The 16,798-nt window shown below is 35.8% G+C and overlaps 1 protein-coding gene across 1 annotated transcript; it reads right to left on the reverse strand.

Moving 5' to 3' along the window:
- Positions 1–6,982: 6,982 nt before the first annotated feature.
- Positions 6,983–16,116, reverse strand: LOC123559696 (uncharacterized). The gene is made up of 9 exons (XM_045351719.2): positions 15,645–16,116; positions 14,936–14,998; positions 14,308–14,403; positions 13,380–13,546; positions 12,690–12,830; positions 10,376–10,498; positions 10,154–10,266; positions 9,758–9,936; positions 6,983–9,345 (listed from the first exon to the last, which is right to left on the reverse strand). Exons 1-9 carry the CDS (start codon positions 15,823–15,825, stop codon positions 8,366–8,368), a joined length of 2,043 nt encoding a protein of 680 aa, XP_045207654.2. The 5' UTR covers positions 15,826–16,116; the 3' UTR covers positions 6,983–8,365.
- Between the last annotated feature and the right edge of the window lie 682 nt (positions 16,117–16,798).

Consider the following 16,798-nt stretch of genomic DNA (forward strand, 5'->3'; position numbering starts at 1 on the left):
GTGCCGATGTGTCACAATTTCAACTAGACTCATGTCCATACCATTATATGTACTCGGGACATTGCCAGCACGTACTTGATACTTTGCAAGAAACATGTCATATATAAGTTTATTGAGTTATTGTATTCTTCAGTCCATCTGATCAGTGATGTGTATGAACTACTTCTGCTAATGTTGCAACATACACCTGTTTTTTTTTCCTACTAATTTGAGGGGAATAACTTTCCCCGTGTGAACAAAATCACTGGTTGTTTCAACCAGTCAGTGTATTGTAGGCAAAATTGAGCAGATTCTTTCTCCTTTGCTTATCAAGATGTTGTGAGCATTTATATGGCGTCTCGTATTGCCTGTTCCAGTGTAAAATAAAAGAGTATTTCGTTTTTTTGAAAATATTGTTTTCACTGTCTGACATGTATGCAATTCAGTCACATGGTACTTTGGTCTTTACTCCTGACACGTAAGAATTTGGAACAGATTCACGTCTTCCATGCTGATATGATTTGATCGACTGAGGACTCTAAGTGTCAGTTACAAAATCGACACGAGCTGTCTTAGGTAGTTGAATGAACACAGCTTTGGCTACGTCTTGGAATGTTGCAGGGATGGTTACTAAGCTTTGCAGCAGGGCGTTACTGTCAATCAACAAAACAATGTCATCTTTTTTTGATGGCTGCAGCCTCTACATGGTGAAGTATTTTTTGACTTGTCTGTTTTCATTGGCATTTCAGTCGCAGAAGCTGTAACGGCCAGGTGACAGGTGCTAAAGGAAAAGAAAGTGTCAATTCTAGATCTATGCTGTGCTGAACAGCTAAAAGTACCAATTGTTCATACACGTTACATTCTGCTCTTATCTGTAGTATTTGTTTTGAGGACTGGTTTCTTTCCTTTTAACTTCAGCTGTGGCAAATATATTAACTTTTCTTCTCTTAATGGGGTCTTGGAAAGGCACTGATTTTTCAATCAATCTTCTTTTGATAATCCATCCATTGTCTTTACACCTATTTCAGTTGCCTTAAGGTCATGAGCGACTTCTGCTTTCGCATGAATACCAGACCACACGCAGTAAATTTTATCTTTGTTGTTTTATTTTTTCGGCCTGGAATTGGTTCGTGAAGGATTCTATGCCATCATAATCCTGTTAACTTCTTCACTCAAGCCTATCTGAACAAGTTATACTTCTTCATGGTCGGACATGTCTTCTCTATGTACGTCTGCATTCTGAAGTGTTGCTTCAACATACCTGGCGCTGTAATGACGGGTCATGCACCAATGGAAATATGCAGCATAGTTTCTACTGAAACCAAGTATGCCAACCACAGACTTTGCATGTCTGTTAATTGTCTGCTCTGTAGTAATATCTACTGCATTTCTCAGTGCCGGTACAGAAGACCCAGATACACTAAAACCATTACATTAGAGTAGCTCTTCTGCACCTGGATCAAAATTCATCAATGTTAACAGGTAAACGAGGAGGTAGCGGGCATAATTATTGCGGTCAAATGCGAAGAACAAAGAGCACCGTTTGTACAGAGATGATATATGTAAATCAAAAGCATAAATCTGTGTTGCTTTGAAGAGCAACAATATCAGGTGAATTATGTCTACATACATTAACCAAAATTGAGCAGTTTTGCCACTTTCACCCTTTCTGATTTCTGATTTGAACTGCTCACATCTGTTGAAATTCTCCTTTTATTTCAAACACTTTTTCTTTGCATGAACTTTCAGTCTGTTTCTGAAATATTAGTGCCTTCTTAAATGCTTTCGTTGCGGGGTTCTGTCTCTTCAAACTTGCATAGAAGCAAACGCTCAAGAACTTCCATTACAGTCCTGTGTACAATTAGGGTATGGTTGTAGCGTTTACCTGGTAATACTTTATCAAGTGAACCACTAGAACAAATTCCTGATTCTATTACAAGTTCTGCAAGACCATTGTCCTTCGTTAATTTTCCTACAGGCCCAAATATAGAGCAGATTGTGTGAAATACACCCATTCTAACAATTATGTTACCAAGTCCATCTCTAGACTGCAGAGCCAAAGAATATGCCTTCTTAGCAACAGCCGAGTCACATGTCACTAAAGTATATTTCTGGCTAACTTCATTACTTGCATCTACTGACGTTTTTAACATATGCTGGACTGTAGCATTATCATTGATTGAATAATTCCAAGGTGCCATATATATGAAACAAGTTTGAGCACTCACTCTCTGCAAATCATTTCACACATTTGTAATTTATTTATTTATTTATTTATTTATTTATTTATTTATTTATTTATTTATTTCATTCTACTTCAATTCATTTCATTTTCCATTCAATGAAATCAGTTTCATTTCACGATCATGAAAAATTATTTTCTATTAATCTTGTTTAAAGAAAACTATATATTATTTATGTAATTAGTAATTTTCGTTACATAGATTTATAATTTGTGATATATTTATACGTTTTAAAATATACAATACATTTTTATGGAATTTGTACATGTTACATATCTGTTTAAACAAAATATTTTATTATATCCCAAATATTTTTCGACTTTTGTAAAAAAAATAATTTTTATAAATTTGAAACTCATATTGTCAACATTTTATCATTTTATCTTCTTTACTATACTTTATCGCTTATTTTTTCGTAATAAATAGAAATATTTCACAATCGATAAAATTATGTCAAACTCTTACCTGTTATAACCACAACCTCTTTTTATAACACTTTTGACATAGACATTTCAAATAAAATATAAAATCACATAGTTATATTTTCTACTTTTGTCACAATTTTTGGTAACGTTCATTTGATAACATAAAGCACATCCCTATAAGTGTCAATTTTACCATCAAGATATAGATCTGTATATTCTGTCTTTATATATTGATATATTGTGTAGCTAGTAAACCATTTATGGGTAACTGTAGTGCCAGTCAGTATTTTCTAGAAATTATTAATGGTAACGTATAAAGTAGGCTGTAACGTAAAAAGAACCCGACTGCCAGATGGCAGAATTTCTGGAATGATAGCTCATGTTATATGCTTTAAGAAAATCATAGCGTAGAAATATCCCTAGAGGGGGGGATGGGGGGTTATTGTCAGCTCAAGGTCTATTTTGTTTTACTTAGAAAATCAAAATATATTTCACACTTGAACACAATCCCCTTACATTTTCGTTCGTAGCTAAAACCTTCTTACTAGTATATATCTAACGGTTTGTAATTGGAGATATTCAAACTATTCGATCACCCTCACCGCAAACAAGAGGCTTGAAACATTTATCAGAAAAAAAGAAAACATCTTAGACAGGTCTTTAGAGAGTTAAGCAATGGAAATCAGAATTAAACTCAGTTTAAAGTCAACAGACATCAACATTTTCGAACATTTTCTTCATTAACCGTCTTTCTAATACTCTCCAGAGACGGTTTAAAACGGTTTTCTTTTTCAGTTAACAATGACAAGCGTCCTTTCACTGGACAGAAGTGATAAATAAATTTGCACTTGATTCATAAGCATCGATCTATTAGCGCGGGTCTGACTCACGGTTTTTTCGTGTTTCTAATCAAACAAGTGGCAAATGTTATCATGTCTTTATAAACCACAATTTGTCAGCAAAGATTCGCTGTCAAAACGGAATATTTCTATCAGAATTACTACATTTTGATTAATCAGTCCGCAGTTAATTTAACATCTTCCGCTTAAGGGGTCCAGTGAGTGCGGCCCAGTATGGAAATATTAATTTTCATTTGCTGTAAGCGGCGTAGAAGAAATCCATAACTCATTAAAGAAAATTGTATTAATGACGGAAGTATCACATTAATGCATTAACAGGTCTGAAAAAAATGTTTATTAGGCGACTGTTACATCTAAAGAAGACTTTTAGCCGTATTACATGTATTTAATTAAGAATTAATTGCATGTTGAAAAGTTTAATTAAAACTAAATTGCATGTTGAAAAGTGTTTATACTAGTGCTTTCAAACCTATATTAAAGTGCAAAATACATAAAAGTGCCTTAATAAGGTGTGATTACTATACCAACAATGAGTTTTACTAATGTCAACGTGACATTTTGTTACATTCCTGACATTTTTTAGTGTAAATACCTTCTACCTGATCAGCGATCGAACAAAATTTAATTATGCTCGCAGTTTTTAGCGATGATTGCGGCGTGTGTGTTGGGGAGAAGCGGAAGAAAGGAGGGGGGGAGGGGGGAGGGGTCCACTCTGATGCTCTCAACATCATTAACCAATATCGCCTTTATTCATATTCTTGAGTTTTATTTAATGTACGGCTAAATTCTTTGATTTAATGTGTGACTAGCGCAGTAGATTGCTATATATATATGCCAGTCGTGTATTCAGTCTACATGTATATATTGAATTATTTCGTTTAAACTTTGATTTGTAGCAATTTGAAGTAATTTCTAAATTTCAGAATAAATGCAAGTAGTTGGTGGCCATCGCCTTTAAAAAAAGTCGACTTGTTCGACACTGAGATGACTTAATAGTATCATCAAATATTTTGACATTTAGTAGGCTTTCTTCCTTACATATTTTGTCAACAGTTAAATAAATGTCATTTATTAAAGGAATCCATTAAAAAAAATAAAATCGAACACTAACAATTTGATGTTAATATCAAGCTGATAATGCGCACAGTCTGCGACTTTGACAGTCTGTTTGACATGAAATAAGTTTAACAAATGTGAGGCCAAAATTTTAACCCTTCTGATCAGACGAAATGTTCAGAGATCGTGTATTTCTGAGAAAACTAGATTATCGTACAACATTGACAAACTGCAAACATCCAAACCCATTTCGCGATTACACTTGATGATTGTCATGCCGACTTATCCCCGCCATCAATCTTACAGTCCTGTCTCCGCTCATTATACGACCAGTTAAACTGCTTCCCCTCTGGAAACGAGCAAATCGAATCTGTCATTACATCCGGGCATTTCGTTATATTCTCGCGGTATTTCTCGTGGCATTGATGGCCATTACAGTATGTCACCATACTTGTTGAACATTTGTTCAGAACGGTCGCGAGGGAATTTCCCTCGTCATCTGAGTCAGGGCGCTGACATACGAATGCGTCTGTTATTCAAGGGAGGTCCTTTACAGCTAAGAAACTGCCTGGAATCAGCGTTTAGTTCCTGGTTTTGTCTAACGGAATATGGGCACTGTTTTTACCTAGGTTACTTTCACAAAATGCTTTAATTAAGTATGGGGTATTTGTTCTTAATGACTCTTTGATGTACGAATACTTTTAGTAGTAAAACTACTTGCCCCCCCCCCCCTCCCCGGGCCACACACAAACAACCCCGCCCTCGCACGCCTACCCCTATCCTAATCTTTATATATCCATAGAGAAACGTTCAGTAACAAATTGAATGTCATTATTCAGTTTGAAAAAGCTACAACAAACACACAAGCAATTTCAAACTGTATACGTACAGCCGCAAAATATTATAGAAAAGGAAATATACTGAATAGTTTTAGTTTGATATCATAGTGTGACTTCAGCTTTAATACGTCGCTTACCTTTAATTTATACCGGCCCTTCCCGTTTCTCCTTTGAGATTGCAGCGCAGTTCAAATGATGCATAGTTTTAATGCGGCATAGTTCTAACGCGGCATAGTTCTAATGCGACATAGTTCTAATGCAGCGTAGTTCTAATGCAGCATAGTTTTAATGCGGCATAGTTCTAACGCGGCATGGTTCTAATGCGACATAGTTCTAATGCAGCGTAGTTCTAATGCGGCATAGTTCTAATGCAGCGTAGTTCTAATGCGGCATAGTTCTAATGCAGCATAGTTCCTATGCAGCTTACTTCTGATGCAGCATATGTCTAAACAGATATGTGTGATTTGCACACTATCTATGCCATGGACGTATTCAGATTATTGTCTATTACAATAATTCACTGGCTGGTGTAGTAAGGTCAAGAATTTGTTGATTTTTTTTTTTTTCGTTTTCTATTGAAATATATGAGTGTTTGTAAACAACAAAATGAAATATATAATACGGAGATCAGACAAACTACTTCTGAATTCAAGTCATTAATAAACGAATTATTCTGAGACTGTCCTTAATAATGCCCAATCTTTATGTACTAAGTACTTTGTAGTTGTACAATAGGAGTGCGGTTCGTGCCTAGATCAAATAGCTATCCATCATTCCTCATAATTTTCATATCCTGTCAAAGCACATGCTTATTATACAAGATGGATATTGAAAGATGGCCACAAGTAGCTTTTTAGTTGTCATTATCAATCAAATTCCGCGAAATTGCCCGCGTGTCTGATGCGTATACCAATTTTCCATCGCCATAATTAGAAAGCTGCGTGCGCAGTTTCACTAGACTGGAAACCGAAATTTGCGTTCTAAGCCTTTTCAATTAATCAAAGTCCAGTCTTGTCATGTTTTATGTATTTATGATAAGTGCATTGTATTTGTAATGCTTGTAAACCGTAAAATATATTGCTGTGGACGTGTAACGTAAAAAATACATTTGTTAAATGTATGTAACAGACGACAATCTTTATAAATTTATATCTGTTATGATTTTTCTTGTGTATCCTCTATTCCTCTATTGATAATTATCTTTAAATGTTATGCTGTACATGATACTTAAACTATAACCAAATCACATGTCAGATGTTAAGTACCACGTGATTACTATATTAGCTGAAATATTATTTGTTATTATACTGATGATGTACTCTGTACAAATCGAATAAAGTATATGTTCATACAGGACACCGTCTGAATATAGTCACCAGGATTAGACTTCTTACGGTGGATAAATAAAACATTAGACACTGTCAGGGAACCAGACAATCATTAACAAACGATAATTGGCCACGATTGTATCTTCCATTCATATTGTATACTGGTTAATAAAAAAAATAATAACAAAACAAAAACAAAAGTCAAAACAAAACATAAAACAAAAAATGTATAGAGACTCTTGTGATTCAAGGTCAAAGTCAAAATCCTTTATTTCACACATTTCATGTATACATGAATCAATGAGGTCATATATTAACAACATGTTTGAGACTCATACTAAGTAAATGATCAACAAAGTTTTAACAAAACTAACATGACAAAATGCAAAATTATTTTTTCTAGTTAGCAAATCCAATATATATGTGTATGTATAAGTGTAATTCTGGTATCTACTACTCGTTTGAGGTAAAGTAAGGTAAAATACAGATCAACAAATCATGTTATTTAACCCACAACCCAAATTCATGTAGACAAATTCATAAAAATATTATTCCGGATCAAACAGTAATAGTGGTCGGACTAACAAACTTATTCGGCATATTTAATAAACACGCACTGTTAATTATTTTCTACAAGAAAACAATTTTTAAAGCAATGCTAAAGTATGAGTAAAATGAATAAATTACTGCCTTTTCGTAATGAAGAGAAATTGCTGTTTCCTTAAAGCTTTCGTTTCAATCTGCCATTATGATAACACGTTGGAATTCCCGGGTAATTCTAGAAATGCCTTCGTAATTAGACTCATTGAAATTCAAAGGGTTATTGGATTTAATCCCCTAGATTTAAAGGAATGGGAGTTTTGTATCATTATCGGGCAATAAGGGGCTGCCGTGTACAAGAGAGATTTATCTGTCCTTAAAGCCTTGATCTGTCCTAATTGGAATTCGAAACTAACTTGGAATTCGAAACTAACGTCTCTTAATTACCGGCCCCTTATTCCATGAATGCGAAATTAATGAATGCAGATTTGATTAGATACATGTATTTTGTGATGAGATTTCAAGGAAATTTCTATGGACCAACAAAGTTCATAACGAGACTGTTTCATATTCAAGAAATGTGGTCCTTTGTTTTCATGCGCTACTGAATAATTATCTGAAATTCTGGAAGTTACATCCGGCATTGCGAATATGGCCACTATTGACTTCCTGCATCGGCGTGAAATGTGATATTGCATTTTCACAGATATTTGTTGAAAGTGGAACAATTAAGTTAGCCTTTTGGCAAGTTTTAACATTTTTACCATAGATGGTTGGTCTGACTGTACAAGTCAGTGTCTGTAGGATTTCGAAAATGCACGTGCCTTTAGACCCGTTTTGTCAATCAGAGAAAAAAAGACATAACATAATTTATGAATACTGGTATTTTCAGTACCAAGTTATGATAGTGCTATCCAGTGTAACTCAGTAGAAATGTCAGTGCAAAAAATCTGATTTTTATTTTAGACAAAGACTTTTTAATAAGTTTTTACAAAGTGAATATCCATGAGCGAAGGTGAAATGTATCCAGTCAGAAAAGCAAAACTATGCTAGTTATGTCGAGTAGAGACAATCAACCAAACGGTGAAGAGATAGTTATGTTAGCTCCATATCTTCCAACAGTTTGTCCAGTCCGAATGTCGTCCGCTTTTGTTTTTTGTTCTTTGCCATCAAACGTTGCAATGGGTCCGCCATCGCGTCTGTTCCCATGTGGTCAATATGAGGCAAAGGGCATAAAATCTCGCTGTCCACAACAGTGCCGGACACATTCGGGGTCTCCCGGACAATCGCCGTGGAAACAGCTTTCATTTTGTTCCAAGATTCACCTTCCGAGGATTTCTCTATGGTGCTGATCAAAGCGCCGAGATTGTCGACAACGCTTTTGGCATACATCTGGATTTGTACGTTGTTTTGACTTTGAGAGTCTTGGCGAGATTTCTCTCCGAATTCGTTGAGCAAAGCCTGCAAATTTCTTTGGCCGTCAAGCATAACAGCTTTTGATTTTCTTTTATCTCCAACTTTCATATGCTCAGCCGCATACCGCAACACGTCACTGGAAACCATTTGTACTTCGTGTTTGCATGCCGCGGCGTTTGTCTCCGAGTTAGGCCGATTGTATAGAGCGTCAATGACGTCCTCTTTCGTAATCAGCTGTTCCTGCCACAGTCGGTCCCCTTTAATATTTGTATATTCAACCTTAAGTTTGAATAACGTCTCGTCATTCGGCAAATGTTGCAAAGACGTCTCACCTCCCCATGTTGCACCTATACCGATCTGTCGGGCATGACCCGCGGCAAAGTCATACATAAAATATGCTTTCTCATTTTGCGTACCTCTACCGGAAATGGATCTTCTCAAACGTATGCGGTTGTCCTTCGAACACTTGTCACTATCGAATTTGATATCGTGAAAAGTTTCGATAACATACGAGATATTCCAAGCAACGGCTGACTTCCGGAGTAGCACCGGAAGGAAAAGTTCAGCTTCCGGGTCTACGGCGTCTTTTTTGATGTAGTAATAAGCATCACTGCTGCATGTCTTAGACAGCATGTAAGCCTGCTCTGAAATGTTGCTTCCTATAAAAAAATATATTTTACAAGTCGACTTAGTTTACAGAAAATGACGAACCAAATTCGCCCTCAGAGGGTGAGTCAAATTAATACTGTAACAACAAGCTCTTTCGAAAACTAAAGACTTTGTTCTTATTTTTCTAATAGTAAATTTGTAATTTCATTAAAGGCCGCTTTGTTACATAAATTGACGTGCTCGCGAATTTGGATATCAATAGATATCATCACCTCTGATGTAATTACATCAATGAATTTAATCAACCGTCATAGATATAATTTGAGTGAGTTACATATAATAGGCATGTGAGTTGCATGGACTTCACGAGTGTAATGACTGGTCACTCCTGTTACTGAACAACTAGTAAACCGATTTATCATGAAACCTGTACCGTATGTCAATGAAAATCAATGAGTTTACCTGTTGTCACGACAGAAATCGTGACCCACTGATTTTGAGAATCGTCCAGTTTTGGTACCATCTGTCGAATACTCTGTCTCACTTCGTGTAACAGCGAGTTGGTATCCGTCGTACCGGCGTTAATCTCACCGTCGGAAAATACTAAGATGGAATTCTTTCTCTCCAGATAGTCCGACTCGCTAAAAAATATTTCATATGTGAATGTATTGGATATATAGGTCTAAATATTGTACTATTCTCGAAATGAGATCTTAACGTTCTGCCGTCGGTGACACATTCTACCGTCACTTCATTCTTATTATGTTATAAACATGGAAGGTAAAATAAAGAGGTGGCACAAAGATCCTTCTACGTGTCTATAAAAAATTATGAGAAAATATCATAGCTGTAGCCTACCATTTCGATGCATCAAAGAAGACTTTCAGTGCCATCCTCAGTCCAGCACTAATGTTTGTTAAGCGTGACATACTGTCTCGATCTAGTTTATCTAACCGCTCCTGAAGTAACGGCTGAAAACGCAAAATTTTGTAATTAGATTTTATGTAACATTATACAAGGTATACAAAGGGGAGAAACTGTCGTATTTTTCGATGTAAAAGTAAAGGCACAGTTGCATACCCTGGATTTAGCTGTGAGCTTCTGAAGAGGGAAGAAAACATCCGCGTCTTCGCCAAAAGTTACCAAACCTGCTTCGTCACCATCATCAAGACTTGCAATAAGCTGCTTCGCAAAATGCTTTACCTGGAGGTACATAAATATCGTAAATAAAAATACTAAAGAGTCTGAATGCTGCGGGCTAAACAGCAAAATAAAAAAAAAATACTTGATTTGTTTGGCTAGAAGATATAACGTATATCATTATATGGATTAAAATGTGAAATGCACTAACACGACGAAGAAAAGGCATCTGCCATGGCTGCACAGCCAAACCAGAGATTGCCAATTTACGTCTCCAGCCCTTTGTACTAAAATCCAGTTGACACGAAGTTCTAGTGTATGGGTACAGACACCGTGCACCCAGGAAAGTCAGAATCAAGCCCCTAAAATATTTAACATATGTATTCGTTTTGAGAGATGAAATTTTACATAAAACTTATAAGGGATCTGATAAGGAAATGAAGTGAGTTTTTAGAAAGTTTTGAGGTCGCTAAACCACTACATTTAAAATAACATTTATTTGATTACTTAAAAACAAGGACAAACAACAAACCAGGAAGATTTCCTTTCAAGTAGGTGTTTGCATAGTGAAGTAACTAAATGATAATTTTCCTTTTAAGAGAAGTGTTTAATGAATTTTCCTGGACCAGAATACCGAATGAATCTAATCCAAGCAGTAAACGATACCTGGTTTTGTGTGTGCGTGCGTGCGTGCGTGTGTTTTGTAATGAGATCTTTTTTCTTGTAATGTGTCTTTCACCTATTTTCATTTAACACGTATCAATTGATCTTCGTTTGTATTCATTTTAATATTGAATGTTTCTCATTGCAGAGTTGTTGCAGCCGTTCTGCGCATGCGCGGAATTATTATCCATTGGCAAAATTACTCATTATTTTGCATGTCCGCAGGCATTTAGTGTATAAAATGCATAATAAACTGACTAAAGGTTAGGGTTAGTGTCACCATGGTTACAAAATATATACATTTAAGATATTTTCGTTCAAATTTACCGGAGTCTGTAATATATCACAGGCGCACCAACTATGTATTTAGTCACAGCCTTTTCTATTTATCTATCTTTCATTTGTTTCCATTCCACACAGAACTGTCTTTCCCTATTTCATTCTGCACTTCCTTATTTTGCACTTCCTTATTTTGCACTTCCTTATTAGCGGGTTTAGATGACCGCAATGAAAGGGTCTTTTCATATCACAAACCTTTAACTCATTTCTCATTTCCCCCATTTGTATTATAGGCGTTTGCAAATTAAAAATATTACGAGAGTGTATGAACACAAATATGATATAACAAGATAATGAGCAAATTTCTAATAAAAACAATGTTTAGAGTTAGTGATTTTAGTTACAGAGAGTTATAGATAGTTTCCATTTTGTATAGCTTTGTTTTTTTTTACTCTGTGATCAAAGTTAGTTTTATTCAAGTTCGAATCTACTCTTTAACTGCTTCTGCGGGTTATCAAGCACAATGTATTTTCTCTTTCTTACTAGTGAAGCTTTTTTTCTTATAGATCTAAGAAAATACTAGCAGAAAATTATTTGTGAGGTAAAATGAGCCGTGCCATGAGAAAACCAACATAGTGGGTTTGCGACCAGCATGGATCCAGACCAGACTGCGCGGATCAGGATCCATGTTGTTCGCTTTTAAAGCCTACTGCAATTAGAGAAACCTTTAGCGAACAGCATGGATCCTGACCAGACGGCGTGGATGCGCAGGCTGGTCTGGATCCATGCTGGTCGCAAACCCATTATGTTGATTTTCTCATGGCACGGCTCAAATGTTTTTAGAACGCGTGTGTGTACAGGAAGTAAGGTAAGTAATTCGCTCAAAGAAAAATCCGTGGTCGAAAGAAGTCGAATGTAAATAGATCTTAACTTTTTTAATTTTTTGTGGAATTTCGTGTAGAACGGATGCTTTCATCACACGTTTTCACGGCTTGATCCTTTTCATGTTTTCACTCCTTGGCAAATTGAAACCAAATGTAAGGGGTTTAATATTGGGGAAGCAAACGACCGCTGATATTCAGTTACAAGGAATTTTAAATCAATTTTTCAATCCCTATTTTCTTTTCTTTTTTTCCTTTAACTTATGAAAGATCTTTCATGAAAAGTAAGTGTAGGATTAAAAAAAAATCTATAAAGATACGTGAATAAGACCTGAAATTATCCTTCGTATAGAAACAGAGAAGGATTTTAATTAAGGACCTTTTACAATGTACTTCACTTACAAATTTTTCCTTCTTTACTAGTAACTAACCTTGGTAATTTTAGTATGGCGACTATCCTTGCCTATTTTATGCAGCATACTTCCGCTTCTGTCTATCAAAAGTACGATGCGAACGGGGACACATGACACGGTATGCACGTGCTCTGTACTCAACCGTGTTAGCACTTTTATCTGCAATTAAGTTTAAGAATGACAATTGGAATAATTATGTATGATGTATTAATTGATGTACTGGCTACTGTACTACATGTATATTCTTATGCATAACACAAATTTCGGAAAAATATATTGACATAGAAACAGGTCTAATCCGAACTAAAAACTTTCTGCCACTTTATGGTCAAAGTCTCTTGTTGTTTGAATGAAAATCCTGCAGGTCTACAGTGTTTTACAGTAAAATGCTACATATATATTAAGGACAGGGATTAAACGGATTTTCCATTAGTAATTTCAGTGTTTATGTTTTCTTTCAAATTTAAAAACGACTTTGCACATTCTGGTCATAATAAAGGGATTATGTAACTCCCATACAGGACGCTTGTGTACCAACCGATTTTTTTTATCATAAAAAACGCCGACAAATTCATACACATTTCGTAGAACCATCGCATTTCTGCAAGTCAGCCTTCGGCAACATCCTCAGTATTATTTCCGATAGCGCTGTTTTCTGAATCAAAAACGTTATTATTTTTTCACTTTTTTTGCTCAATAGTCTCTTACCGTTTTGTCGTCTGCTACCAGAAAATGGTTAAAGCGTATATCTGATGTTCCAACTTCCGCTTCTTCTGTTAAGATACTTCCTGGTGCAGCTGATATTCGCCACTGCCCCTGGGGAGAGAACTCTGCTCGAGACGATTCTGCTATACCGGGTAATGGGACGCCCACATCTGTATATAGAAATAACATATAGAAATCACTTTGGAAAGCTTGGATAAACACCAATGTCTGATATGGCCCAAAGATAAGAGTATGTATTGTCAAGAGAGCGAAAACCTTCAAATAAAGCTTGACAAAACTTCCTGAAAACACACCACAACATATTTTATTTTTTTTTGCTTTTACCTCCAAGATGAGCCACCGATCTGAGTTGAATTTCAAAATAAAACTAAACTAGTTAAGTGATCTGTGGAGCACATGGTCTCTGTTTAATTCGGAAGCTGTCACAGGGTTAAAGTATTTTCAAACATTCTAGTAAAAAGAACGTATAAGTTTCTTGTAAGATAAAAAGTGCACTTTCGAACCGTAATGTCCTTGAGGAACGTTACAATTCGCATAATTATATACTCGATATTTTTTTTCTATAAATATTACAGAGGTGAAAAAAATTTGGTGAAACTTCATAAAACCCTGAGCGGTAAAATCATACGAAAAACCTTCACCGAAATGTTCCTTAATTCTTTGAAAAACGTATTTAAGGCTACAATATAATTACCGTGTGCGAATCCAGTTTCTTGGAGGAGACTATCATTTGTTTTAACCTTTCTTCACAGTATTTCAGTTACGTAACTGCCGCCTGTTAGCCTAACTAGCGTTTTTTTGAAATGTACCATTGCTTACCTGTTTTCCATAAGTACCTGGCAAGTTTTCCACATGGATAAGATGTGGAGAACTGAAGAATTTTTTACAATCTATAGTTTCATTTACTTACCTTTTCTTAAAGAGCCTGTTTTGAAGGTACCTTTAAACGATTGTTTATATGTGGCGCCTATCTTCTTCATGGCTTCCAGTCTTTCCCCATCGTCATCTGGAAATGACATGTGGATACATTAACAGTTGAGCACTGTCATGTAATAGGGGCCATTTCATAGAATGACTTTCTGTTTTTAGACAACTTACGGATCTGTTACCTGTGCGCGAAGCACACTAGTGACTCACTTAAGTGAAGGAGTTTCACGATTTTTTCGTGTATGATACAGGAATGTAGCAGCACGTGTATCGCATGCAGATGTAATATGTAGTTTTTCTTATGTGACAAACTGGTTTAGAAAAAAAATATACATATTAGTAGGTCATAACTGAAAGGGTCTTGTATACATGTATTTGAAATAAGAATTTGTGATGGATTGAAGAAGGCTTTTCTTGACTTGCTCTCTCATTTAGAGACGGTGTCTTTGTAAAATTTCTTTAAAGCATTGAAAAAATAAGCGGTGTAAAGAAATGTGACTACAGATGATGTAATCACTTAGATTTTAAAACATTTTAAAGTAACATGGAAACAAAGATACTTTGCAAACAGGAGTCTTTCTCATCAATGTAATTATTAGAATGGTTCATACCCGCTACATGTGACGTAGGTTCGCTTCTGATTCTTCGCCGAATGGCAGGGCTAGTTTCAGCTTCTTTCATGCAAACAAAAAACAACACAAACATATTGAATAATTACAACCAAAAACAATATGAATTAATTCAAGTTTGGTGAGCAACTATCAAGTTTAAATAGCATAGTATTCTTTATTCTTTTATGTATTTCCTTCACAAAGTAGACAAAACAATGGAGTAACTTGTACATCTGTACCTTTTGAAAATAGTCTGGTTCGTGATAAAGTGATTTGTCTGCACAATAGTTTCAATAATTGTTTGATACATTTGAAGAGATATGTTGAAAAGTTAATAAAACGCTCATCCCGTTTCGAACTGCCCAGAGAAATCGGGACAAACGGCTGGAAACTGCAGAGGCTAAATGAATATACATCTTGAGAAACGGACAAGCTGTTTTCACTCCTGTTTTCACAAACTTCATATAAGAATGCTATTAGAAACTGGATAAATCACATTTTTATTTTATCACTCTTTCTGCATAAAATTCGCCACTCGCACTACATTTTTAATACACCACTGAAACTACGTTGGAAGCACTTGAATCGAACGTTTTGCTTTTGGTACTTTTTAATTTGTCACTTCATGCTATTCTGTTGGAACAATTGTGTTCATTAATGAATTAAATGACTGATTAAGTCAAAGATCATAATAACATGTATATCTTACCTATGGGACTCGCCCGTCCATTAATCGGCTTGAATTCAACATAATCTCCAGCTATTTCTTCTTTTTCTTTGTACCTATCTATGGTATCCAGTTCGAGACTCCATCCCTTCTGGTTAAACAGTGACTGTATCCCTGCAACCTGCTGGTCAGTCAACCGAACCGCGTAAACCTTTTCATCCATAAATTCAAAATAAAAATATATAATAAATCTTGTCAAATTATACTTGGAGTTTAGAATACACGAACGCGGAAGTTAAAGTTCTAATTTACGCAGAGACACGGTGGTAATTTTTTAAACAAAAGCAACCCAATCTACTTGAATTCATTTTTCCGCCTATTCTATTCACTTCTTCTTCTACCACAAACAAGTTTATCCAAAGGATGTATATCCGCGTGGAAGTTATATAATATGCAGTAAATATGCGTTAACTTTAATCCACCCTAAAAATAGAGGTTTCGAATACAAATTGTTACGATTAAAGGGAAATACCCTATATTTACATTTTAACCTGGGTAAGCGGTATAAAGAGATAATCTTTGTATTTGATCTAGAAGACATATTCACTTCCTTCTTGTATTAATGATATGCGTAATATCTCCGATCTGACAAGATCTATACATTGTCCCAAAAAAATATATAATCAGTTCTTCGATATGGAAGATAAAACAATGCATGTATGAAAAACCAACACGAAGGAAATTTAAGGGTATATTTTATGGCTATTTATAGATCTGTACAATACCAGACGAGTTATGAAAACACATTTTTATGCCCCCTCCACTTTGGGGGTTGGGGGGGCATATAGATTTGCTCTTGTCCGTCCGTCCTTCCGTCCGTCTGTCCGTCCGTCCGTCCTTCCGAAAATGTTGTGTCACGCGTAGCTCTGAAAGTATTTGACGTAGGGTCACAAAACTTTACAGGAATGTTGGTCAGCATGTGTAGTTGTGCACCTGGGATTTCGCGTCCAGATTCATTCAGTCATGTAGAAGTTATGGCCCCTGACTTTATAAAAATTGGTCATTTTAATGTTGTGTCGCGCCTAGCTCCAAAAGTATATGACCTAGAGTCACAAAACTTTACAGGCATGTTGGTCAGCATGTGTAGTTGTGCACCTGGGGTTTCGCGTCCGGATTCGTCCAGTCATGTAGGAGTT

The sequence above is a fragment of the Mercenaria mercenaria genome, chromosome 10, assembly GCF_021730395.1.
Source record: "Mercenaria mercenaria strain notata chromosome 10, MADL_Memer_1, whole genome shotgun sequence".
Classification (NCBI taxonomy): Eukaryota; Metazoa; Mollusca; class Bivalvia; order Venerida; family Veneridae; genus Mercenaria; species Mercenaria mercenaria.

Coding starts and splice junctions, on each gene's coding strand:
- LOC123559696 (XM_045351719.2), bottom strand. CDS start 15,825: ATGGATGAAAAGGTTTACGCGGTTCGGTTGACTGACCAGCAGGTTGCA. Junction 14,404..14,935: donor ACCTACGTCACATGTAGCGG/GTATGAACCATT, acceptor TGTCATTTCCAG/ATGACGATGGGGAAAGACTG. Junction 10,499..12,689: donor GCCATACTAAAATTACCAAG/GTTAGTTACTAG, acceptor ATGTACCTCCAG/GTAAAGCATTTTGCGAAGCA.